This window comes from Ambystoma mexicanum, chromosome 1p (genome assembly GCF_040938575.1).
Source record: "Ambystoma mexicanum isolate Mex_15411 chromosome 1p, UKY_AmexF1_1, whole genome shotgun sequence".
In the NCBI taxonomy this organism is placed as follows: Eukaryota; Metazoa; Chordata; class Amphibia; order Caudata; family Ambystomatidae; genus Ambystoma; species Ambystoma mexicanum.
Genome location: NC_090921.1, coordinates 1,289,728,426 through 1,289,752,798, shown reverse-complemented (window position 1 = coordinate 1,289,752,798; position 24,373 = coordinate 1,289,728,426). Strand labels below are relative to the sequence as shown.

The following is a 24,373-nucleotide window of genomic DNA, read 5'->3' as shown; positions in this document are numbered from 1 at the left end:
TAGGCGTAGTAGATGAGTTATTCAGCGAGTGGGGCATCCCCAACGTAGTGAAAACAGACAATGGGTCCCCATTTCAAGGACAAGAATTTAAGAAATTCGTGGCACATCTGGGTTTCCACCATCAAAAAATCCCGGCACTATGGCCCCAGGCCAATGGGATGGTGGAACGATTTATGGCGAACATCAAACGCACGCGCCAGAAAGCGGCGACCGACCAAGCCTCGATGCCACAGGCCAAATCACAGATGCTACGAAGCTATAGGCACACGCCACATGAGGCGACCGGTCACCCTCCGGCTGAACTCATGATCAAGTATAAACCGCGGTCCCGACTCCCCCCAGCTTGAGGACTACACACCAGAGGAAGACGAGGAGATCCGAAAACGAGAAGCTGAAAAAAGACAAAGGGCCAAAGAATGGACTGACAAAAAGCGGAAAGCCAAGGAACCCCTGATCCCAATAGGGGAAACCGTGCTGGTCAGACGAGCCCAACGCCGGAAAACGGACTCGAGACACCGTCCGGAACCCATGATGGTGACAGAGGTAAATGGGCCCATGATCACAGCCTCAGGAGACCAAGGTGAATTAACCCGAAACGCATCACACTTCAGGCGATTGTTTCAAGAGGACGAAGCCGAGGACATGCCTGTAGAGGAAGAAGATTCCATGGATCCGGAGCCTCCACCCGACCCACCGGAGGAGCCCCTTGCGACAGGCCGGGACAACGGCGGGGACGAGCCAGCGGGACGGCCTCACCGGTCAGCCAGGAGGCCTACCAGATTCATCGAAGAAATGTGAACCTGGACTTATTCGATAAGTAAGGGGGGGATGTTGTGAAGGGGAAAAGGACACAGACCCTTTAAGGGAAGCTAAAAGGGAGAGAGGGACGGGGTGGGAGGCGGAGGGGAAGCGGGAAAGTTGGGGGCGTAAGTTCTTAAGTAAAGGTTGTGTGAAGACGTGCTCTGGGTCTGCGCTTCATTTACGGCCCACCCTAAGCGCAACAGGTTCATGGCAGAATGTCCCTGCTTGTCCATCCCAGAGAGTTTGTTGGGAAACATTTTGGGGCGCATTCTGAAATGCATTCATTATTTGTCAAACCAGGCTGCTGGGCCTCTTCAGGCCAAAACATTCCCCACCCTTCAAAGACTGGCCGATGGGACACTTCTCCTTTTCCTGGGACTCCGGATTTCCTACCCCCGTTCAGTTCCTGTTTTCCATAGCCTTTCTATTCAACCTCTGCTCAGATCATACTTCTAGGACCCTGCTTCGCGTCCTTGTGTTGTCAGCCATTTATACTCTATGTACTGTGCTTTAAACAGAGCTTAGCCTTGGTTGGTTTGGTCGTTAGGGCTCTGACATAGGGTCCACATATCTCACCTCTACCCCGTCCTTGCACATTCCAGCTCTCCCACGTCTCCCCAATTCATTCTCCTTATACTGCCTATGGTACATCCAATTTTAAGAGCGGCGAACCCAGCCTCTTCAGAGATCTATGTTTTCATGTAACTTTCATTGTGACAGTGATTGGATCTGCTGTCGGCATTCCAGATGTTCTCAACACACAGCGAGATGCATGAGAACACACTTCTTTTGCATCATTGATTAGTTAATTACCCTTTTCCACTGGCTCATCCCCCATTCCTTTTCTAGATGCACTTTACATCACTTTTGCATTACCAGCAGGCTTTCTGGGTGCAGAACATTCCATCTTTGCTCAGTTTGGTAGTTTTGAATTCCCAAAATAAGTCATTTCGAAAGTCTCATGGATTGGACTGAAAATCTAAACTTTTATGCATTGTCGCATGTCTTGGCGGTGGGTTTTGGCTAGTTCTGTTTTTGGGGCAACATACTTGATCATTTTGAAAAATGATTACAAGGGCTTTAGTAATGACAGTAAAATGGGGCAGGGTGATTGAGGCATGGTGGTACAGTCCTGGCTGAGGTTTTTGTGACTTTTGTTACAGCAGAATGAAGAGATTTTGAGGTTCTAGTATCGGTTTAGGACACAGCCTCATGGGGAGGTGTTGGCACTCTCCAAACCCTTATTCAGTCTCGAATCATTGCCACCCGGTTCCATCAGTTCTTTATGAATTTACTGAATTAAATTACAGAGACTGCTTTTACAGCAAAACTTTTATAATGAAAAAATATCAATTTTTCTTTGTTTAAATTAATTTGGGGGGATGGAGGGGTCTCCCTAAACCCCCCCCCCTGTTTCTCTGATTTTTTAAACCCACCCCAACCAGCTCCCCACCCGTTTTAACCGCTTACCCTACCACTCATATATTTTAAAAATCGATATTTTGTCGTCATTATTCTTTCGTTAGTAAAGTCTTTCTCTGTTTTTTATTCATCAAAATCACTGGATACCGTTCCATGGGCATCATCCTACCCACTAAAGCCCAAAATGCAATTACATGTACAATGCTGGAAGATTAATGGTGCTATAGTTGGCGTGCTGATAGGGATGTTGGCATCTGCCATTTCTCTCTCGGTGGGATCTATTCATTATTTTGCTTCTTGCAGAACGGCAATGAGCAGACACGCCGGCGACTAGCAGTCTATTGCCTTAAGGACGCGTACCTGCCCCTACGACTGTTGGAGAAGCTCATGTGTGTCATCAACTACATGGAGATGGCTCGTGTGACCGGGGTTCCACTTAGCTACTTGCTGTCCAGGGGGCAGCAGATCAAGGTTGTTTCACAGCTGCTCAGACAGGTGAGTGTGTAAGGGTGGGGTCAAATGAAGGACAGTGGATGAACTGAGCTGGGATGGATGTGGGGAGGATTGGAGAAAAAATGAAAAATGCAAGGGATAGAAGAATGAGTACATTGCTTGAATGGGATGTGTGTCTAACCGTGGAGAAAAGGTTGAGGGAGACAGTTGGGTTAGGTTGGGACTGGGCGGGGAAATGTGGCCAGGGAGTTGGCTAGGATTCAGATGTTAGATCAGGAATGATTTGGGGACGGGCAGGGAGTGGGTTAAAGAGGAAGAATGGCAGGCGGGAGATCAGTTGTCTCTGAAACACATAGTTGATTAGGAAGGTATACAAGGTGGTACAGTTCCATAGGTGGGTGGTTTAGTAAGGGAGGATTGCTTCTTCCAAGAGAGATCCAACAGTAAGAATGGGAGGAAGGGATACGTGAGGAGTGGGACAAGGAGGGGCAGCATGGAGGAATGAGAAGGGTATGGGTTGGAAGAGTTGGGATAGGGTGATGGGCAGGAGGTGATGGAGCAGACATGACATGGGTTGGTTCAGGAGTGACACTGGAAATGGAGTGTACATTACTGGGGTCCACAGAAAAATCAAATGTCATTGTTGTTCTCTAATTAACAGGCAGTGAAGCAGGACCTGGTGATGCCGGTTATTAAGCCCCAGAGCGGGGAGGATTACACTGGGGCCACAGTCATCGAGCCGGTGAAAGGGTGAGAGACCCGTTCAGCAGTGGTCTAAGGACATGGCCGCCTTCACAGTGGGCCCCGCAGATGCTCTGCTGGAATGCATTCAATAACTTACGTTTCCGCTTGTCTAGTGTTCTGGGTTGCCAGCTGCTCCAGGAGCTCTCTAGTGTTTTGTTGATACCATATAGACTTTGCTGGTGTCCAAGGTTCCTTCTGTGTGTTGCTGCTTATGCAGATTTATACTCCATAAACCAGCTGGGTAAAGGCCCCATCTTACCTTACCCCAGTTACTGAGGGATTGGTTTACATGTGTTAAAGTGCTGATCTATGTTTTCCTGTTTCCCCCAGTTCCTTGGGTATATGGGTGCATCACTGGGGGGGCTACTCTATCTGATCAGCCCTTCGACTGTTTACCTGAGCACTTTAAATACCCAAGTGTTATTCCTGGTACCTGACCATCAATTCCTATACACGGGCCCTGTAAGTCCCAACAGGAATGTGGTTGGTTCATGGGGATGGTGTTTCCCGGTTTCTTAAGGCCCCATGCTTCCGTTTCACTTTGCCGGGGGTCCTCGTCAGTGTCCTCTGATTCCTGAGGGTCCGTTTGTGTTTTCTGTCATGACGGAGGGTTCTGCTTTTATTTCTCTTTGCATCGGGGAACACCTTTCTTGGTCAAGCATGTGCCAGCTGAGAGTCTAACGAGGTTTGTTTTTTTGGCAGGTATTATGACGTTCCCATTGCCACTCTGGATTTCTCCTCTCTGTACCCGTCTATTATGATGGCTCATAACCTGTGCTACACCACCCTGCTGCAAACCGGCGCCATTGAAAAGCTAGGGTGAGTGTCCTGTCTAAACGTTGTGGTCTGCCATGGTGTAACAGCTCCCCTCTCTTCTGTCCCCTGCAGGCAATCCTCATGATTCTCTTGGCTGTGGTCAAGTGATGAAGGTTAAGGTGCAGGGTGTTTCTATCATCAGGAAGCCAATTTAAAGAGGGTGGGCAGGTGCTGGGGCTTCCCCTCTATAACTGGGATTTAAATACTGAATGAGACCGAGCACAACCGCAATACCTGCACAATCCCAACATTCTGTGGCTTAAACTGGTTTGGTAAATGTCAGTACTAATTACCCACCTACAATCCAGTGTTTTTATCCGCATATATTGAACACATCTTTATTTAAGCTGAGGGGGAAAGCTGGATATTGTGATCACAGGCTTAATTTCGTAGGCTATGGGATGAATTGCGCACTTTCCACCAGCCCTCTCAGAACCTGGAATGACTAAAGCAAGAATATGGGAAGGGACAAAGGTGCTCAGTTATCCCCAGTTGATTATTTTCTGAGCCACGTTTCTACATACCAATGTAACGGCTCCTGGGGTGAGAGAGGCACTTGTTCATAAACTTCATAACCAAATCTGTGATCCAGGATGTGCATGCATTGTCTTCATGTGCCCTCCATTCCTGCTTATTACACGAAACACTTAGAAAAAGGTGGGGGCTCTCATAGACCTAGTCACAGAGGTCAGGTGGCCTCACTTCTGGTGTGCTACTAAGCGTGTAATGCCCCAGCTACTACTAGTCATTGTTGAACAACCTTCTTTAATGTGGAAGCGGATGGAGTCTATAATGATTCCTTATGGAAATTCTGGACTAACATACTTGCTCTTAGCACTTAATACTTTGCCCTCCTCTAGGCTGTATGACAAATTACGCCTGTGTCTTCACAAGGTTTTATCCAAGCAAATTACTCTTAATAATTGTATTGTAATAACTCGAGAATTCTAGCCATATATAATTTCCAAGCAATTCGTAGGTGATTTCAATTTGTATTTCTTCATTTTCAAACTCGGCAAACAAGCAAATTGCAATTTCAATGTACTACTTGGCCTTTCTACAAGATGGATACAAGGCTGAAAAACAATTACTGTTCGCCCCCTGTTTATTATCCATAACTATTATAGATGACATTTGTCAAAGTTGAAAAATGCGTATGACTACCTTTCAGAATCAATGCTGTCTCTTATTTGCTTTTTTCTGGCTGATGCTCAACTGATGTTTCTGCCCTCCACCCCCTCCTCCCACCGCCCGCACCCCCAGCGCATCCTGGGATCCTGCATGCACTTGGTTCAACACTTTACAATGTGATTTTAAAAAGGCAGCTCAGTCATAGTGTTTACTTAATCCTTGCGATAAAGGATTCAAAATGTGTATAAAATATAGGAATATTTTGATTTTTGACACTCCCCCTCCTGTTGGGTTTTGTAAGGCAACTCCCAGCGACCAGACCACGAAAATAAAGCCGCTAGGGAAAGACTAGGTGCACCCACTTTTGAGAAAGATAAGTTTATTTTGTATACAAAAGGAAAAAGGTGACATGGTATTATAATTCTCCAGCATGGGGTCTGGCATGGATTCACATGCTCATGAATATTCCCCGTCGTCAGGCTGGGAATCCTCGGTAAAGAAAAAACCAGTATCAGTTTCGTTTCTGATCTGTCTTTCGTAGTAATAACCAATCACTGGTCTCTGCGTCATACTGACCACAGCCAATGACTGCCCTCTACCTAAGCACCGCCTCTGGCAGCCATCTTCAGATTTTTACCGCACGTTCATGTGTTGGGATCCTCGTGCTATTGCTCTCGAGCGTTAGTGCTATTTTTTCGCGCTTTTTCACAAAAACTTCGATTCTTTCGGTCAAAAGAGCCTCAAGCTCCACCGATCCTACATCCGATCAACGGGGACCCGTGTCGGATTCATCTGTGCCCCTCAAGGGTGAAGATTTCGTCGAGCTACACTTCGGAGGACTCCAGAAGCTTCTCAGGCCCGGTCTCGGAGATGGCCCAGGAGAAGGGAAGCTCGACGCCCGGAAAGCTGTTCAGGGCCTGCCCTGGATGCCAGCTGCAGAACGTCTTCAAGGAGGACGAACACTCTTTCTGCCTTTACTGCCTTCATGGGGACAAGACGCACGTGGAGAAGGACTGTGCGTTTTGCGGCAACATGTCGGAACGGACCATGAAGGACCGCCATCAACGTCTCGCCAGCTGGCTGGAGGGTAAGAGCCCGTCTGGCGAGAAGAAGAAGAAATCTGAGCGGTCTTCTAAGACCTTTGAGGGCGCCCCGGCGACGGGGGCCCAACATAAGGCCAAGCACCGCGAGTCCGCTGGCACCGGGAGCGCCGAACGGTCGGGCTCTACGGGCGCCAGGCAGGGCGCACCCTCCCCGGCACCATCAACCACGAGCCAACGCTCTGGGTCGGGTAAGAGGAAGGCCGAGCACCCGGCGAAGCTCCTGGAGAGACCCCGGTCGAGCTCTAAGGCAGAGGAGGAGCGTGGCAGTGCCCCCTCCCTCAAGGATAAGGCGGTGAGCGCACCTAAGGTGGTGAAGGCCTTGATCCATTCGACCAAGCCCTCTATCGAAACGGTCGCGGCGGCCCTGGCCCAGCCTGTGGAGGCTGCACCAGTGGTGGCGGCCTCGGGGCCCAGAATCTCCCTGCCTCCTCGGAGGGAGTCTTCTTTCGTGCCCATCGATAGGACCCCCGTGAAACCCTCCGTGGGGAAGAAGGGGGGGCAGGGCGTCGTCGTAGATTCGGCCTCAACCTCAGAAGAGGAACTGATCGAGGTCTTAAGCCACGGCCTAGGCGTGGAACAAGACCAGCCCGTCGGAATGGGCCCCGACGCAGGTGACGACGACGACATCGTCGAGGATACCGACGGGGCCCCTGCTCGCCCGTCGGATTCCCCTCTGCCAGCGCCGCAAGACAACTCAGCGGCCATTTTGTTGGCTATACAGTCCTTATGCTCCGAGATAAGGACGAGACTACCGTTACCGACGGAGGAACCTCTCCCGTCGGGGGATCCAGAACCGGGACCTTCTGGTGTTCCCCCTACCAAGAAAAGAAGGATCCATCCACCGCCTCCTTTTCAACCGTCGCGCCCCGTCCAGCCCTCCTCCCCGTCCACCCGAGGGGATGATACGGGGACTGACACGGCAGCGATGGGTACGGACGACGAGGCATACGACGAGGATTTTCCGTCGTCGCCTCCCCCCAGGGCTTCTCCGCCCGACGAGATTGGATCGTTCCACTCAATGATCGCCAGGGCATCCGAGCTTTTCCAACTCTGCCCTGAGGAGAAGAAAAAGGAAGGCTTCCTTTACCAACGGCGCGAGACCAAGAGGAAGACGGTCCTCGCAGTGCCTCTGTTGGACGACATTTGGGATGAGGGCCTTTCCCTCCTCAAGAACCCTTCCACGACGCCAGCGAAAAGAGACCGGTACGAGAAAAAGTACCGGGTCCCGGACTCGGCCCCCCTATGCCTCCGGGCGCAGCCTACCCCGGACTCCGTCGTCTCCGCGGCAGCCAGGAAGAAAGCGGGGGGGGGTGCGGCCTCCACGTCGACTTCCCCGCCGGACGGCGAGGGAAAGAAATTGGATGCCATGGGACGCAGAGTCATCTCGTCGGCGGCGACGACGATTAAAGCGGCCAACGCCTTGGCTATCGTGGCCCGCTACGACAGGGAACTCTGGTACAAGATAGCTCCCCTGCTGGATTTTCTGCCGGACGACAAGAGGGCGGAGGCCCTTGAGATCCTGCAGGAAGGTGAGGTGGCCTCGGACCACGCCATCACCGTGGCGACGGACATCGCCGACACTGGGTTCCGCCAGATGGGCAACGGCGTTTGCCTTCGACGTCGCGGATGGCTCAAGGCTACGGACTTTCGGCAGGACGTCCAGACCAGGGTCCTGGACATGCCCTTCGACGGGAACAACCTGTTTGGGAAGACAGTGGACGATTCCCTTCAGGCCATCAAGGCGGATACTGAGACGGCCCGGGCCCTTGGAGTACTGCAGCAACGGCGGACGCCCTTTCGGAGCGGCGGAGGCAAGGGCGCCTCCAAAGGTTCCGGCGGCGGTTTCGCTTCCTATCGTCAAGCGGCCCGCTCGTCGTCGCAAGAGGCCTACAGAGGACGAGGCAAGTCTGGCGGCCCCCGCCGTCGTCGCCAAGGAGGCCAAGGCGGCAAGGCCGCGTCCAAGCAGGATTGAACCGGCCGTGGGGTCGGGCCCCCACCGAAGCACCCCGGTGGGAGGCCGGCTGGCGGGCTTCGTCAGCGTGTGGGAGTCCATCTCCACCGACCGTTGGGTGCTGGACGCCCTGGCCCGGGGCCACGCGCTCGAGTTTCAAAGAAGGTGCCCGCGCGTCCCCCCCGTGGCCAGGAAAGAACTTCACGTCCCTCAACTTCTCCTGGAGGTAAAGGCGATGCTCAGAAAGGGCGCCATCGAACTCGTCCCAAAGAGGCTTCGGGGCTCCGGAGTCTACTCGCGTTACTTCCTCGTGAAGAAGAAGACGGGAGGATGGCGCCCCATCCTGGACCTGCGACGCCTGAACAAGTTCATCAAGGCGCAGAAGTTCCGGATGGTCACCCTCCAGCACGTCCTGGGTCAGCTGGAGGAAGGAGACTTCCTATCGTCGTTGGATTTGGAGGATGCCTACTTCCACATTCCCATCCTAAAGGGGCACCGAAAATTCCTCAGATTCGTGGTCCAAGGGCGTCATTACCAGTTCAAAGCCCTTCCCTTCGGACTGCGGTCGGCACCCAGGGTTTTCACCTAGTGCCTCGCACCGGTGGCGGCGCAGCTGCGCCGCGAGGGGATTCACGTCTACCCCTACCTGGACGACTGGCTCATCCGCAAGACGAGGGAGCTCGCCGTGGTCCACACGGCAAGGACCGTCCAACTCCTCACGGACCTGGGATTCTCCGTGAACTACGCCAAATCCCACCTGGTGCCCGCGCAAGTCGCACTGTTTCTGGGAGCGAGGCTCGACACAGTGTCCCTTCTGGCCTCCCCGTCGGAGGAGAGGACCAGGACCATCTTGGGCAAGGTGCAACGGATGTTGGTGGCCGACGCGGCCAAGGTGAGGTCCATCAAGTCCCTCCTCGGGATGATGTCTTCCTGCATCTACCTCATTCCCATGTGCAGGCTCCGGATGCGCCCGTTGCAAGAGTTCCTGGATGCGCGCTGGATCCAGACGACGGGCAGCTTCGAGGAAAGGATCAAGCTCGACGAGAGTTTCCGACGAGCGATACGGTGGTGGGGCACCCGCGCGCATCTGACGGCGGGCATGGACTTCCAGACCCCAGCCCACCAGGTGACTGTGACCACGGATGCCTCCCTAGAAGGGTGGGGAGCGCACACCGAAAATCTGCACGCAAGGGGACTCTGGCTCCCGACGGAGAAGTCCCTGCATATCAACGTCCTGGAGCTCCGTGCAGTGTTTTGGGCCCTCAGGTCCTTCCTTCCGTCCCTCAAGGGCAAGGTGGTGAGGATCTTCACCGACAACACCACCACCATGTTTTACATCAGGAAACAGGGCGGAACCAGGTCCCCAGCGCTGTCCAAGGAGGCGCAGGACCTGTGGCATTGGGCCGTCGCCCAAGGGATTCTTCTGGTGCCGTTTCATCTGGCAGGGATAAAAAACACCATCGCCGACTCACTCAGCAGGGAGCTGCGCTCGTGCCACGAGTGGGAACTACGGCAGGATCTGGTGGATCGCCTCTTCCGACGGTGGGGCACACCCCAGATCGACCTGTTCGCGACGGCGACGAACACCAAGTGCCGGAGGTTCGCCAGCAGGTTTCCCCAGACGAGGAGCATGGGCGATGCTTTCTCGTTCCCCTGGGAGGGCCTGTTCCTCTACGCGTTCCCTCCCTTGCCTCTGCTAATCCGGCTCGTCAACGACCCGAAGTCGCTGAACTTGCAGGCCTGGCTCCTGCAGCGCTAGAGTTTGGAGGATACGACATACCGGCCGATTGCAGAGAGGTTCTTGCAAAGGCCAGGGCGTCCTCGACTCTTAAATGCTACGGACACAAATGGAAGAGGTTCTCTGTCTGGTGCCACGCACAGAAGGTTAACCCTCTACGGATTACGGCTCCCCAAGTGCTGCCGTACCTGCTGACGCTGGCCAAAGCTGGTCTGGCACACGCGTCCATCAAGATTCATCTTGCTGCGATCTCCCGATACACCAGAACCACGGGCCGGACGTCCTTGTGGTCTCATCGTCTGGTGAAAGAGTTCATGAAGGGACTGTTCAGATCGTTCCCGCCGGTGAAGGCTCCGGCCCCGGCGTGGGAGCTCAACGTGGTGCTGACCAAACTCATGGGACCTCCGTTCGAGCCTCTGCACTCGGCCCCGTTGAAGTTTCTATCGTGGAAAACAGCTTTTCTCGTGGCCATCACCTCCGCACGACGAGTGGGAGAGATCCAGGCCCTTTCCTGCAAGGCCCCGTACTTGACTTTCCACGACACGAGGGTAGTGCTCAGGACGCACCCCTCCTTCATGCCCAAGGTACCGTCGGACTTTCATCTCAACGAACCCTTGGTGTTACCTGTGTTCTTCCCGTCGCCTTCGTCGCCGGCTGAGAGGACTTTGCACTCGCTGGATGTAGCTAGAGCGCTGAAGTTCTACGTGGACCGCACGAAAGGTTTTCGGAAGACGTCACAACTCTTTGTGAACTTTGGACCTGTCAATCAGGGGAAGGCTCTCTCGAAGGCTTCCATCTCCAGATGGCTCTCCGGCTGTATCATGTACTGTCACCGGTTGGCAAACCGACCGCTGCCTGGCCGTCCGAGAGCCCATTCCACCAGAGCGATCGCAGCTACCACGGCGTTCCTATCTGGTGTGCCCCTGCTGGACATATGCAGGGCTGCTACGTGGAGGTTGACGCACACCTTCACGAAATTCTACTGCGTCGACCGGGATTCCAGGGAGGAGTCCAGGGTCGGCCAAGCAGTGCTGCGCAACCTGTTCGCCTGAGGTGAGCCTGGTGAGGAGGTAAGATGCTTAATGTTGAGTTGATGTGATGCTTAATGTTGAGCCTTTGCCACCTCCCGTGGTTGTGCATGTGTGTACTGCTATGTATTCTTTATTCATGAGCATGTGAATCCATGCCAGACCCCATGCTGGAGAAGGAACAAGTTACTTACCTGTAACTGTTGTTCTCCAGCATGGGTCTGGCATGGATTCACATGCGAACCCTCCCGCCTACCCCTCTGCGGCTCTTCACTTGGTCATACTGCCACTTCACGTGCTTCCAAATCTGAAGATGGCTGCCAGAGGCGGTGCTTAGGTAGAGGGCAGTCATTGGCTGTGGTCAGTATGACGCAGAGACCAGTGATTGGTTATTACTACGAAAGACAGATCAGAAACGAAACTGATACTGGTTTTTTCTTTACCGAGGATTCCCAGCCTGACGACGGGGAATATTCATGAGCATGTGAATCCATGCCAGACCCATGCTGGAGAACAACAGTTACAGGTAAGTAACTTGTTCCGTCCAATGCTACAGAGCTCTCTGGTGTTTTCGTACAAGATTCAGGTTATAAACACAAATAGTCACTGTGACGTAATCGATATACAGTGTTAATCCCCCACCGTCACTGGCTATCGCTTCTATACATGCTAATGATTACATATAGCCCTTTCTCCAATTGGTTCTGCTGTTTTATTGCTCATCTTCACCCCACGTGGGTAGCGTCCTCGTCCATCATGAAATGCTGTAAAGCAATTGGTTAACATCAACTGGCACCACCCTACCTTTTACCCTAATTACGTGACCTGCGTCTGGTTCTCAATGTGAACTCAGTCGTATGGTATTGTTTATTTATAAAGTGTCTATACACAGGCAAGTGTTTCAAGGCGCTCATGGAGGGTGGGAACACGGGGAAAAAAACAGTCGCTCAGAGCCCTTGATTTTCTGAAGCGCTAACTGTCTGCACAGGCAGATTAAGTGAATATGGTACATTTAACAGTTAAGATACAACAAATAGGCCTGACAGCGATTCTGCTGTTTTTTCAAGTGCCCATTAAGGGGTGAGACAAGGAAGGACAGAACGATCTACAGGCGGAGCTGTAGTGCGATTGCAGGCCGGACAAGGGAGGGGCAGGGGACTAAGTGCACCCAGTCGGTGGAGACTGGGGAAGTGCGGAGAGAGAAGCTCTCAGGATTTATTGCAAGTGCAGTGAGTGGGTGGGGGTGCAGGGCCCTGAGGCAAGTGCAGAAGGATTGGCAGGGGTGCCTGGGACCTGTGTGACTCTGGGATACACCAGACAGCCAGTTAGTGAGCTGTATGGAAAGGAGGGGGAGAGGGAATAGTAGAGAGCTAGGTTAGCAGGGGGCGCGAGAAGGAAGAGGAGAAGAGGAAAAGAGGAAGGTCTTGCAGAGTTTCCGGAACTTAAGAATATCAGGCTCAAGACAGAGGGTGGCAGGGAGGCTGTTGCAGAGGGAGGTGCCTGCTGAGGAAAGGGATCTCCCTCCAAGTCTCTGCTTGGAGAACCTGCTCACTCGCAGAAGGTTGATGGTTGATGAGCGGAGGGCTCAGGGGTGCGGGGGGGACAGTATTTAGGAAGGCACCGTTGAAGGTAAGTAGGTCCCAGGCCCCAGAAAGCCTTTTGGACAATGCAGAGGGCCTTGAATTTGATCCCTGCAGCCACGGGGAGCCAGTGGAGGGATTTCAGTGCCGGAGAGATGCAGTCCCTGGGCTTGCGGTCAAGGATAAGTCTTGCGGTTCTGTTAAGGATGAACTGCAGAGGGTGCAGGGAAGAAGCAGGGAGGTTGAGGAAGAGGCTGTTGCAGTAGTCAAGCCTAGAGAGAACAAGGACTCTGGAGACAGTGAGCCGCTGGGACTCTTCGAGGGCAGCCTGGTCCTTACGGACAAAGCAGCCCTTTTCCCATCCAGACACATTGGCGCCCCCATCATACCCTCCCCACTGTATGGGCATCATTCTTCTCTCTGGCACAAAACATAGATTGCCGTTCTCGGTTTTCCCCTATCAGTTCCCCCCTCCCCATAAGCAAACCTTACGTCCCACTAATCAATCCATTGCACAAAGAATTTAGAGCTTGCACATCTGGTAGTTCAAATAGAGTGACCTACATTCTGGGGGTTGCAAATGTCTTAAATCTTAGTTTATTGGCATCCCGAGACCTCTGCCTTCGCTCTCAGGAATATGACCTTGGTACAAGGCCGCAACCCTCCATTTTATCGGCTGCACACATAATTACCGAATGAGTTCAAAGACCTAGCTATGATAGGATATAAGGCATTTATAACGTGCCTATACACAAGTGTTTCAAGGCGCGACGAGGCAAGGGAGGGGGAACAAAGGGAGGACAGACAGTGATCCTACTAGGCCAGGTGTCATTCAGATTGCACAAGTGCATGGTAAGGGGGAAGGGAAAGTGCAGCGGGTGGGGGAAGGGACAGTGCAGTACCAGGGAAAGTAATCCCAAAGTAAGTAAGGGCCAGCAGTTGGCGGGTGCAAAGTTAATTCAGGTATCGGGTGTCAAGTGCTGGTGGTGGGAGTGTAGGAATACAGGAACAGTCCCAAGTGCGGGGGTTGTTAGGCAGGTGTGTGTGTGACTGGCGGGGAAGGGACCTGGGCCCAAGATCATCAGAGGGTGGCCAGGTGGCCAGTACAGTTTGTCAGGAGGTCAGCAGGGGAGAGGTGAAGAAAAAGCAGAAGCGACGAGGAAGGTTTTGAGGTGCTTCCGGAACCAGAGATGGTGCTCCTCAAGTTTCAGGGAGGCATGGAGGCTGTTCCAGGGGGAGACCCCAGCCGAGGAAAGAGATCTACCACCAACTCGTTGCTTGGAGAAGCGACTGACCCTGAGAGAGTTGGAGATGGATGAGTGCAGGGCTTGAGAAGGAAGTTATTTAGGAAGAGAGAGTTGAAGGTATTGAGGCCCCAGGCCCCAGAAGGCCTTGTGGACAATGCAGAGGGTTTTGAACATAATCCTTGCAGCCACTTGGAGCCAGTGCAGAGATTTCAGTCCTGGAGGGATACGATCCCTGGGCTTGAGGCCAAGGACAAGTCTCGCAGTCCAGTTCTGGATGAGTTGCAGAGGGCGGAAAGTAGAGGCAGGCATATTTAGAAAGAGGCTGTTGTAATAGTCCAGCCTAGAGAGAACCAGAGTTCTAGAGACACTGAGCTTCTGGCGGAAGGAGAGGAAAGGAAGAATACCTCTGAGGAGGTGCAGCTGATAGTGTGACTTCTTAGAGATGTCAGAGATGTGAGTAGAGAAGGAGAGTGCAGAGTCGAAGATTACCCCAAGGTTTTTAGCCTCGCAGGTGGGAGCAGGAAGAGGGCAAAGAGAGGCTGGCCAGAGAGAGACGGGAAAGGGGGTGCTAATGAGGAGAATCTCAGTCTTATTGGCATTAAGGCAGAGGTCATTGGCGACACACTACTCCTGGATGGCAGACAGCTATTGATGAGAGACGGAGATGCGGTGGGCAAGAAGTGCCAGGTATTGATTGAACAGCCAGGGAGATAGGTTAGACCCCTGGGGGACACCACAGGTAGAGAAAAAGATTACAGAGGAAGGACCCAAGTTGGACCTGGGAGGGTCGGTCAAAGAGGAAAGAAGTCAGCCACGCCAGGACCTGACCGGTGATACCCAGGTTATCACTGAGACATTTGAGCAGGATGGCATGGTTGACCGTGTCAGAGGCTGAAGAGAGATCAAGCAAGATGAGGACACGGGGTGTTAGAATAAAGGTTGGAGAGCAGGTCTTCACAGATGTTCAGGAGAGCAGTTTCCGTGCTTCTGGCCGCTCTGACAACAGATGCAGTGTGGAGATTTAGCTGGGAGATGGCCAGCTTTTCTAGGAGTTTGCCGAGTAAGAGAGTGATGGAGATTGGGCGATAGTTAGCCAGGCAAGAGGGGTTGGCAGAGGGTTTTTTAAGAAGAGGGTGCACAAGGGAGTGCTTCAGGGGGATGGGAAGACTCCAGTGGCGAAGGAGTGGTTGCAGAAGTCGACCAGGGCTGGAGCCAGGGAGTCGATGTGGTCCTTAATGGTTTTGGAGGAGCAGGGGTGAACCTGTTTGGACAAGACTTTCATAGATCGGACTTGTCTAGGGACCTCGTCAGTGGAGAACAGGGGAAAGGCAGAGAAGGAGGGAGGAGAGGTGGCTGCAGAAGGGCCAGAGGAAGAGCAGGGAGTAGAGGGGGAGCGGAGGTGAGTGAGGACATGTGGGGGCACATGTGTATTATTTGCCGTGCCTGGGAATCGGGATGCAATGATGAGACGAGAAATAAGGCCTTGTTCTGTGTTTTCTATGAGAACACGGCCTGCAAGGATTCAGGCCTACTCATACATACAGTGTTAGTTCGTGTGATGACTGTTGTGTATATATTCACACTATATCCTACATAATGCAATTACAGCGCTACTAACTAACTTCATCCGTCATGGTTTTCTATTTCCACAAATTATCCCTACCAGGACACACACCCCTGCCTCACACTCAACCCTGTCCTGTGCTGCTTTCCATATACTAATATATTTTTTGCACTGTAAATCGCCTCGGAGGGGCGGTGGTCTGAACATACATCCCAACACTCCCACTTTAGTTAATCCTTCATTAACTAACTTATCTCTTTGTCGATCCACTTCCTCCTTAGGAACCCAAGCCCTACACACATGACACAAATTACATCCATCTCGCGCATACTTTTCCGGGGTACACGTGAGATATATGCAATCCCTGCTAAATCTACCTAGTGCTCAGTGTAAATCTCAGGATCTGGTGGGTGTGAAGTTATGTCCCTGGGGGCTCAAGGGGTTCTTCAACCCTAATCATGCATGGTTTATTCAAATCTTCAGTTTGAGCCTGCCATTCTTTTGTTCCTGGGAGAGCTACTATTGCCCCAATAGTAACCATAACTTGTGCGCTGCTTGGGATAGTCTTGGCACAGCATCGGAGCATCATCTGGCACGTGCAAAACACCAACAGGAACACCACGATCGGAACCAGTAACTTCACGAGTGCCCTGAGCTAGGATGGCACCCACGAAAACGTGTCGAATCAATCTTAAGGCTGCACACCTGCTTAGTTTTCCATTCTGGTCTTCAACTTCTGCAAGGCCCATATGATATACATCAGGGACCCATTCTCTGCATCTTTTGGGGGTATGTACGTGCAACATGACAGCCTGATCATCTTGCACTCGCCCTCTTCCACCGCTTTTAGATCTAGAACTTATCTATTTTGAAGCATCATCTGCCAGATCGCCCTCAGTTCACTTTTGATTGCATTGAGGCCTTGTTCAGTGTCATTCACCAATTTGATCACCTCCCACTGAACGATCTGCAGCCACTTGACATTCACTGCAGCCTGCATTCCTGGAGTCATGAGGGAGGCGAAGAATAGTTCAGTTTTGGTGTACAGCCGGTACTTATCTGGAATTGCTTTGAGCAGTTTGGACGATTCTTCTCAACTTCACCAACCGATTGTTCTTCACCTGGGGGGGTTGGATAGACGGTGAAATTGACTCTGTCACCAAGTTTCGAATGCTATTGTGAAGTGTACTTCTAGCACCACCAGGGTAGCTGAGTGCAGGGTTGTCGATGCACAGGTGCCTCACCAAAAGGGTGTAAATTGCAGGTATGTTTGTTGACCGCATACCCAGTACATGTCCATCAATCCCGCTGGTCCTTTTGCAAGATCTGTCATAAGCAATGTCTTTTTGCACTTAGTGTTAGTACCTACTGGACCAGTTCCATGCCCTCGAAAGAAAAACTGTATTCACCCACTGGCTGGACTTTTACCGGTGTTTCTCGGGCTTCAATCCATGTTCGTTTTGATTTGTATGCAGACCATATCTCAAAGCAGTTCATATTGATGATTCATATCACTTCTCCGAACCCTGCCAACCCCCCTGCTGCACACCTAGGCACCTCCTTCTGCCATCTGTTTGATATAGACAATACTCCATCCAATTTCAACATAGGCCGAGGCTTACACTGAGGGGCACTGTTGTCTTTTGCACACTTCTCTTCATCTTTGTCCATTAGTGCGACGTTTACTTTGTGCCCCTGAAATAGGCTTCGAACACAGCGCTAAGTGTACCAAACACTGAGACTTTAAAGGCAATATCTCTTGAGAAACTAACATTTTGGGTGCTCCCAATGCATGGGGGATGAGAGAGCAGACATAACTCCCGTTATACCGGTTTCCCCACTGAGTCCATATAACTGTAACACACATTGTTGAACTCTGGGTGGAGCACATTGGACATTTTATCAAACATTACTACTTTGTACTGGTCATACTCTTTTTTTTTTTTTTCCTCCTCTAAACCCCCTTTCACTTGTATTTTTAAATTCCATAATCCAGTATCCTGTATCTCCATTTGCTTAAAATGTACCACTTTGGTTGGATATTCATCATTTGGTGTTGTAGCTACAAAGGATTGATCAAAAACTTGAATATATGTACATTCCTTTGCGGTACTAGTACTACATCCCCCCCCTTTATATGGCCTACCCATATAACAGAACTAAATATGTATATAAACAATCCAAAGACAAACCCACACATGTGGATACAGCATGGCACTACAAGTATGTGCAGAATACACATTTAATATTGTTCCATAATCTAATAATTTGAAGAAACATAATGCCGAAAAAACACACAAATATTTTTAAAGAACCGCAACTTGCAAAATCCCAAAAAGGAGATTTAAAAAAGTAATAAAACAATTGATGCTATTGAAAATCATAGAAAAACAAAGATAAAACGATTGTTAGCCAAAAACATTCAGTCAAAATGCTTGCAGGTAGGGCCACAGTTTGTGATGCTTTTCAAACATCAGACAAATGTACCCAATAATGCTATTCCTTTACTTTAACAGCAAGGGGAGTAGCATATACTACCATGTAAGGACCATTCCAACAACGCTCAGTCCGCCTAGGCACAAAATATTTGTCATTGGGAAACAATTGCAATGGTGCCAATTTCGCAGATTCCAGCGCTGCGATCCGTGTCTTCCTATCGCCATGGAGCAATATGTTGAGAAAGGTATTTAATAGACTTTGTTAACTGAGTCAAATACGAATGGAACTCATCCCCCAGGATCGATGTTGTCAAGACCCTTGCCCCTGGCCCTCATTGGCAACTCAGTCTTCCAGTTAGGGCCAGGTCGTCAAAGGCCTTAAAACCTCATCCAAGACTCTCTTGGAGTCAGTCCTGCGCCTTTGGCGCCAGGCTCATAACCATCATGAAGACCAACATTAAAATGGGACTTTTTACTTGGGACTATTTAACTTGGGGGGCTGGGGGGGGGGGGTTCAGCCAACATGGAGGCACACACATAGCTCAGTTACAAGGAACTGAGCTATGCGCTCTAGTCTTTTGGGTGTGGCAGGCCTGGGACTATTTTACCTGGACTACTTTGGGTGTGGCAGGCCTGGGACTATTTTACCTGGACTACTTTACCTGAGACTATGTAAACCACACCCAAACAGCAGAACATGCTTTGCGTTAGTCTGCTTTGGGCAGCGTAATGCTCAGTGTGTCCAGTTCTTCGATGCCAGCTTGCCTGAAACCAAGGACCTGCAGAGAGAGAAAGAACACTACGAAACTTACCTGGAACAGTATCCTGTCTTCAATCCATCGCTGACTTCAGTTCCACTCACCTGAAGGTACGAACTCCATCATCCGGCACCGCATGCATCCTGGAATACCATAACCTGGAAAGAGGAGAAAGAAAGACAGCATTAGTAAGCGTTGACTCACGTTTCCTTCCGAATGAAGAGAAGCACACAATTCTTACCTGGGTAGTCATCTCCTGGTCAGTATCATTGCTGGAACATTACGGCGCTCGGCGAGGTACATCGCAACCTGCAAGGAGACAAAAGACACAGGTTAGCAATATAAAAGGCGAAACAGCGCTGCGCATCGCGCATTACTCACCGGACAGCATCGCACACACCGCGCTTTCGCCTACCGCCCATCCTCATCTTCAAGCTGCATGACCACACCAAAATACCTTTCCATACCTAAAAGGAAAGAAGCAAGACATTATTCGAACTAAGAAGAACATAAGACCTGCATATAAAGACTGTAAAGCAGCAAACCTACGGAGTCACAGCAGATCTGGATTCCCACAGGGGGGCTTGCACCAGTGAAGTAACTTGGTTGCTGCTCGCCCCCCACATCTACATGCCCCTGCCACGAGGAGCAGGACGGAGAATCCACCTCTTAAAATATTAACATGAGGAGAAGGCCCAAGGGGGAGGAAGGAGTTGAGGCCAAGGGAGGCGGGAAAACATAAAGACAATCTGGTATTGAATCCAGCTCTCCTATATTGAAGACCCATCTTTAACCAGAGTCCTTACCAAGAGACCGGGTGAGGGTTCGAGAGTGCAAATCATCCAACCAGGGCTGGGTGGCGTCCCCGTGGATACCAGGTAAGCGTAACAGAACGCAAAGCCTCAATAATATTATCCACCTGGGCGTCATGGAAACTTCAGAGACTGACCAGTTAGTTCAGTTGTTGGGACAATTACGCACTGAAGTATATTCAGCCAGGCAAGAAACCAACGCTCTTAGGAGGGATTTGATTGTTACTAAGGATCGTACCGACGAAATAAGTAGACAATATCTTCAATCACTGGCAGGACAGACCCCATTGCCTGGTAACATTCCGCCAGCACCTGTACCAACTTCTTCCACCAATCCAGTACAAATAACCCTTCCTGGGGAAGTTCATTTAGCTCCACCTAAACGATTTACAGGGGACCCCAAGAAGTACGCAACGTTCATGAACCAGTGTCGTCTTCATTTCCTTTGCAGACCTGTGGCTTTTCCTAACGACCAAGCGCGGGTTGCTTTTGTCTTGTCATATCTGAGTGGCAGTGCTGCGGATTGGTTGGTACCATTGGTAAGTCAGGATAACCTGTTACATGACTTTGGGGGTTTCCAGATGGAAATGGAAAAACTCTTTGCTCGTCATACCCAAGGCCAAGCATTAGACAACAAACTTTTGTCACTCCATCAAGGAAGTCAAGACTTGCTTACATATATAGCAACATTTAACAGATTAGTCTTTGAAGCTGGGTGGTCTGAGGAAAAAAGGACCACACTATTTCATCGGGGTCTACGAGGGGAACTAAAGGATGTCCTTGCTCAAGTGGTTAACCCACCTAGAGACTGTGGAGAATTCATCAACCTTGTGGTGCAATTAGATCACAGATTACAAGACCGAAAAGCGTACCGGATAAGGTTAGGCACTCGAGCTGGGTATGTCCGGTCAAAGGATAATGTTCCATGTACATTGGAAAACATGGTAGAACCCATGCAAATCGGAGGTGTACGGCCCCCTTTAACTAAAACTGAAAGAAACAAAAGAAGGCAACAGAAATTATGGTTATATTGCGGAAATTCAGGCCACTTCCTCAAAGAATGGCCAGTGAAACCACCAAGGAGAACTGTTGGAGCCACAGAGAAGGAAGATAATAACAAGGAGTCGGAAAACTACCAAGCACAGCAATCGTAGAAGTCTGCTTGTCTAGCGAGAAGGATGAGCCACAGACCTCACACTTTGCATTACCAGTAATTTTGATCAATCACCAACAACCGTCTCGGATGCATGCTGTCGAAGCATACATAGACAGTGGAGAAGTTGCGAATTATGTAGTCCAGGATCTGGCAGCAGAGATGGGGCTTCCCTTATGCTCTAAGTCGACTACTGAAAAAGTTACTAATGTTGATGGGACAGAAATATCTTCCGGACCAGTAACCCAATGTACAGCAGCACTAACCCTACTGTGCCAGGATGGACACCGAGAATCTATTGCATTCGATCTCATCAAAGCTCCTCAGTTTCAACTAATCTTAGGGATGCCATGGTTAGTAGCTAACAACCCTCTAATAGATTGGCGTGCCAAGAAGTTGGCCTTTTCCGATGATTGTGCTCACACCTGTTATTACCAAGAAAGGGGGAAAACAGACTGATGTACATCTGCTACTCCCAGTACAGCGGCAATTGTACTAGGTGTGACCAGTACTCTACCAAATGAATACCAAGATTTTCAAGACGTGTTCCAGAAAGAACAAGCAAATACTCTACCATTGCACAGGCCCTACGATTGTCAGATCGACCTCATACCTGGTGCGCAAATTCCTTGTGGTTGAATCTATGCACTTATTGAACCAGAAAATGTCCATTTGAAATCTTATCTTCATCAGTACCTGGCAAATGGATTTATCCGCCCATCTAAATCACTGGCAGCCAGTCCCTTATTCTTCGTACCAAAGAAGGAAGGAGATTTGAGGACTTGCCTCGACTATCGCGCATTGAACCAGATCACAGTAAAAAAAACGTTATCCACTGCCCCTTTTTCCTGAATTATTGGATCAAGTCAAAGACGCCCAAATGTATACCAAACTGGACCTTAGGGGGGTGTACCATCTTGTTCGAGTAAAGAAAGGAGACGAATGGAAAACCGCCTTTTGTACCAAATACGGCTTGTATGAATACCAGGTAATGCCTTTTTGACTTTGCAACGCTCCTGCTGCATTCCAGTACTTTATGAATGATGTTTTGCGGGAGTTAATCGACGTTTGCGCCCTGGTTTACATTGATGACATCTTGGTGTATTCTGCTACAAAAGACCATGTCAGGCATGCTTGCTCCGTCCTTACTAAACTCCGCCAACATAAACCGTGTGCTAAACTCGAAAAATGCTCTTTTCATGTCATCGAAGTGGAGTTCCTCGGTTTTATCCTCACACCAAAAGGTATCAGAATGGATAGGCACAAGGTAGATGCCATTCTTAACTGGCTGTCACTAACTTCATTTAAAGGATTCCAGAGTATGGTGGGCTTTGCAAACTTTTACCGCCGATTCATCCCAGATTTTTCGCAAATAGTGCATCCAATTACATCACTATTCAGAAAAAATAATAAAAAGTTCAATTAGACCGAAGAAGCAGAGAAGGCCTTTCAAGAACTTAAGAAAAAATGCACTTCTGCTCCAGTTCTACGGCATCCTCACCCAGACCTCCTTTATATAGTTGAAACAGATGCCTCTAGCATGGCTATGGAAGCTGTTCCCTCAAAAAGGAACCCAGGAGCTGGCCAGTTACACCCTGTGGCCTTCTGGTCACAAAAATTCTCACCTCTCAAACTCAACTATGCTATCACAGACAAAGAACTCTTGGCTATAAAATCAGCTTTCAAGGCATGGCGACACTATCTCCTTGGTGCTAGACATACTGTCTTGGTCATAACTGATCATCGAAACCTGCAATACCTAAAAACAGCAAAGGCTCAATCATCCCGTCAAATGCGGTGTGCTCTTTTCTTTGCCGAATATGACTATGTGATCACCTACCGGCCAGGAGTCCGAAACGGAAAGGCTGACGCCTTGTCCCGCATAGGTGTTGATGAAAAGGTATACATGACCCCATATCCAGTAGCCATCATTCCAGAAGACAAACTCCTGGGTCTTACGACAACATTGACACAGGGTGAACTCCAAAACAAGATCCAACTTTTAATGGATCCCACTTTCTCACAAGTGGTGTACTCAAGGAGAGCATTACACCATTAAAGACCAGTTGCCATATTTTAGGAGCCGTCTATACTTGCCAAGTAAAGATTTACAAGAGCAGGTTATTTCGGGTTATCACGACTCCCTGATTGAAGGTTATCCTGGAATTGCCAAAACTCTAGCTAAAGTAAAACGAAACTGTTGGTGGCCCACCTGGCGTAAAGACATCATACAATTTATCCAATCTTGTGGCGTGTGTGCACAAAACAAGTCCCAAAAGCAGAAACCAGCTGGTCTTCTCCAACCATTGGAAATTCCTCCCACACCATGGCACACACTGTCCCTTGATTTTCATTACAGATCTACCTCCCAGTCAAGGATTCAACACCATCTTAGTAGTTGTAGACTTGTTCTCTAAAATGGCACACTTTATTCCTTTAAGGGTCTTCCAAATGCATCCAATTTAGCAAAAGTATTCTTGGAGGAAATCGTACGGCTACATGGTTTTCAATCGGTCTTGATCTCAGATCGAGGTAGTCAGTTCGTATCCAACTTCTGGAGGAAATGCTGTTCTATGGCGCAAATTCACATTCGACTATCCACAAGTCACCATCCTCAAACAGATGGCCAAACAGAAAGAACAAACCAAACCCTTGAGCAATACTTATGTTGCATGTTACATCAAGTGGAAAGAAATTGGAAGGACTTATTATGGATAGCTGAATATGCCTATAATAATTAATTACACACCAGCACTGGACAAACCCCTTTCTACACAATATATGGTAGACATCCACGTACTTCAGAATTGGATCTCCCAACCCCTTTGGAAATGCCAGCGGTTAAAACCCAATATACGACTATTTCTCAGGCCTTCAAAGAAGCAGCAAAACATTTACTCCAAGCCAAAAACAGACAAAAGAAATTTGCTGACCAACATTGTAGTAAAGCCCCCGACTTTCAAATTGGAGACAAGGTCTGGTTAGCATCAAAATATGTGCCCATAAAAGGGACTCAGACATTTTGTTCCCGATATCTGGGACCTTATTCTATTGAATCTATAATAAATCCAGTGGCAGTTAGCCCTACCACCCACTATGCAGATTCATCCTGTGTTTCACGTATCACTCCTGGAACCGGTACAACCCGGTACTCTGGTTACTACACCATCAAAACCAGTATTAGTTGACGGAGAACCAGAGTTTGAAGTAAAGGATATCCTAGAATCAAAATCCACCAGATCCAAACTATACTACTTAGTTGATTGGAAGGGATACGTCTCTCAAGACAGATAATGGGAACCAAGTGAATACATCCATGCACCTCTCAATTAAAATGTTCCATCAGAATTACCCAGCCAAACCAGGACCATGCAGAAGTGCCACCGTGAGAGGTGCCTGGTGAGGGGGGGGAGTGCTGTCATGACCCTTGCCCCTGGCCCTCACTGGCAAGTCAGTCTTCCAGTTGGGGCCAGGTCAAAGGCCTTAAAACCTCATCCAAGACTCTCTTGGAGTTAGTCCTGGCACCTTTGGCGCCAGGCTCATAACCATCATGAAGACTAACATAAGAATGGGACCATTTACTTGGGACTATTTAACTTGGGGGGTGGCGGGGTTCAGCCAACATGGAGGTTGA

The 24,373-nt window shown here is 49.9% G+C and overlaps 1 protein-coding gene across 7 annotated transcripts in view; it reads left to right on the top strand.

Moving 5' to 3' along the window:
- POLD1 (DNA polymerase delta 1, catalytic subunit) overlaps positions 1-24,373 on the top strand; it is a 1,263,933-nt gene that overhangs the window by 536,941 nt on the left and 702,619 nt on the right. For all 7 annotated transcript variants that reach the window (XM_069605393.1, XM_069605349.1, XM_069605354.1 and 4 more), the window contains 3 exons: positions 2,527-2,718; positions 3,338-3,426; positions 4,123-4,239. In XM_069605393.1, the coding sequence (XP_069461494.1) occupies positions 2,527-2,718; positions 3,338-3,426; positions 4,123-4,239 (398 nt within the window). The remainder of the gene's footprint in view (positions 1-2,526; positions 2,719-3,337; positions 3,427-4,122; positions 4,240-24,373) is intronic.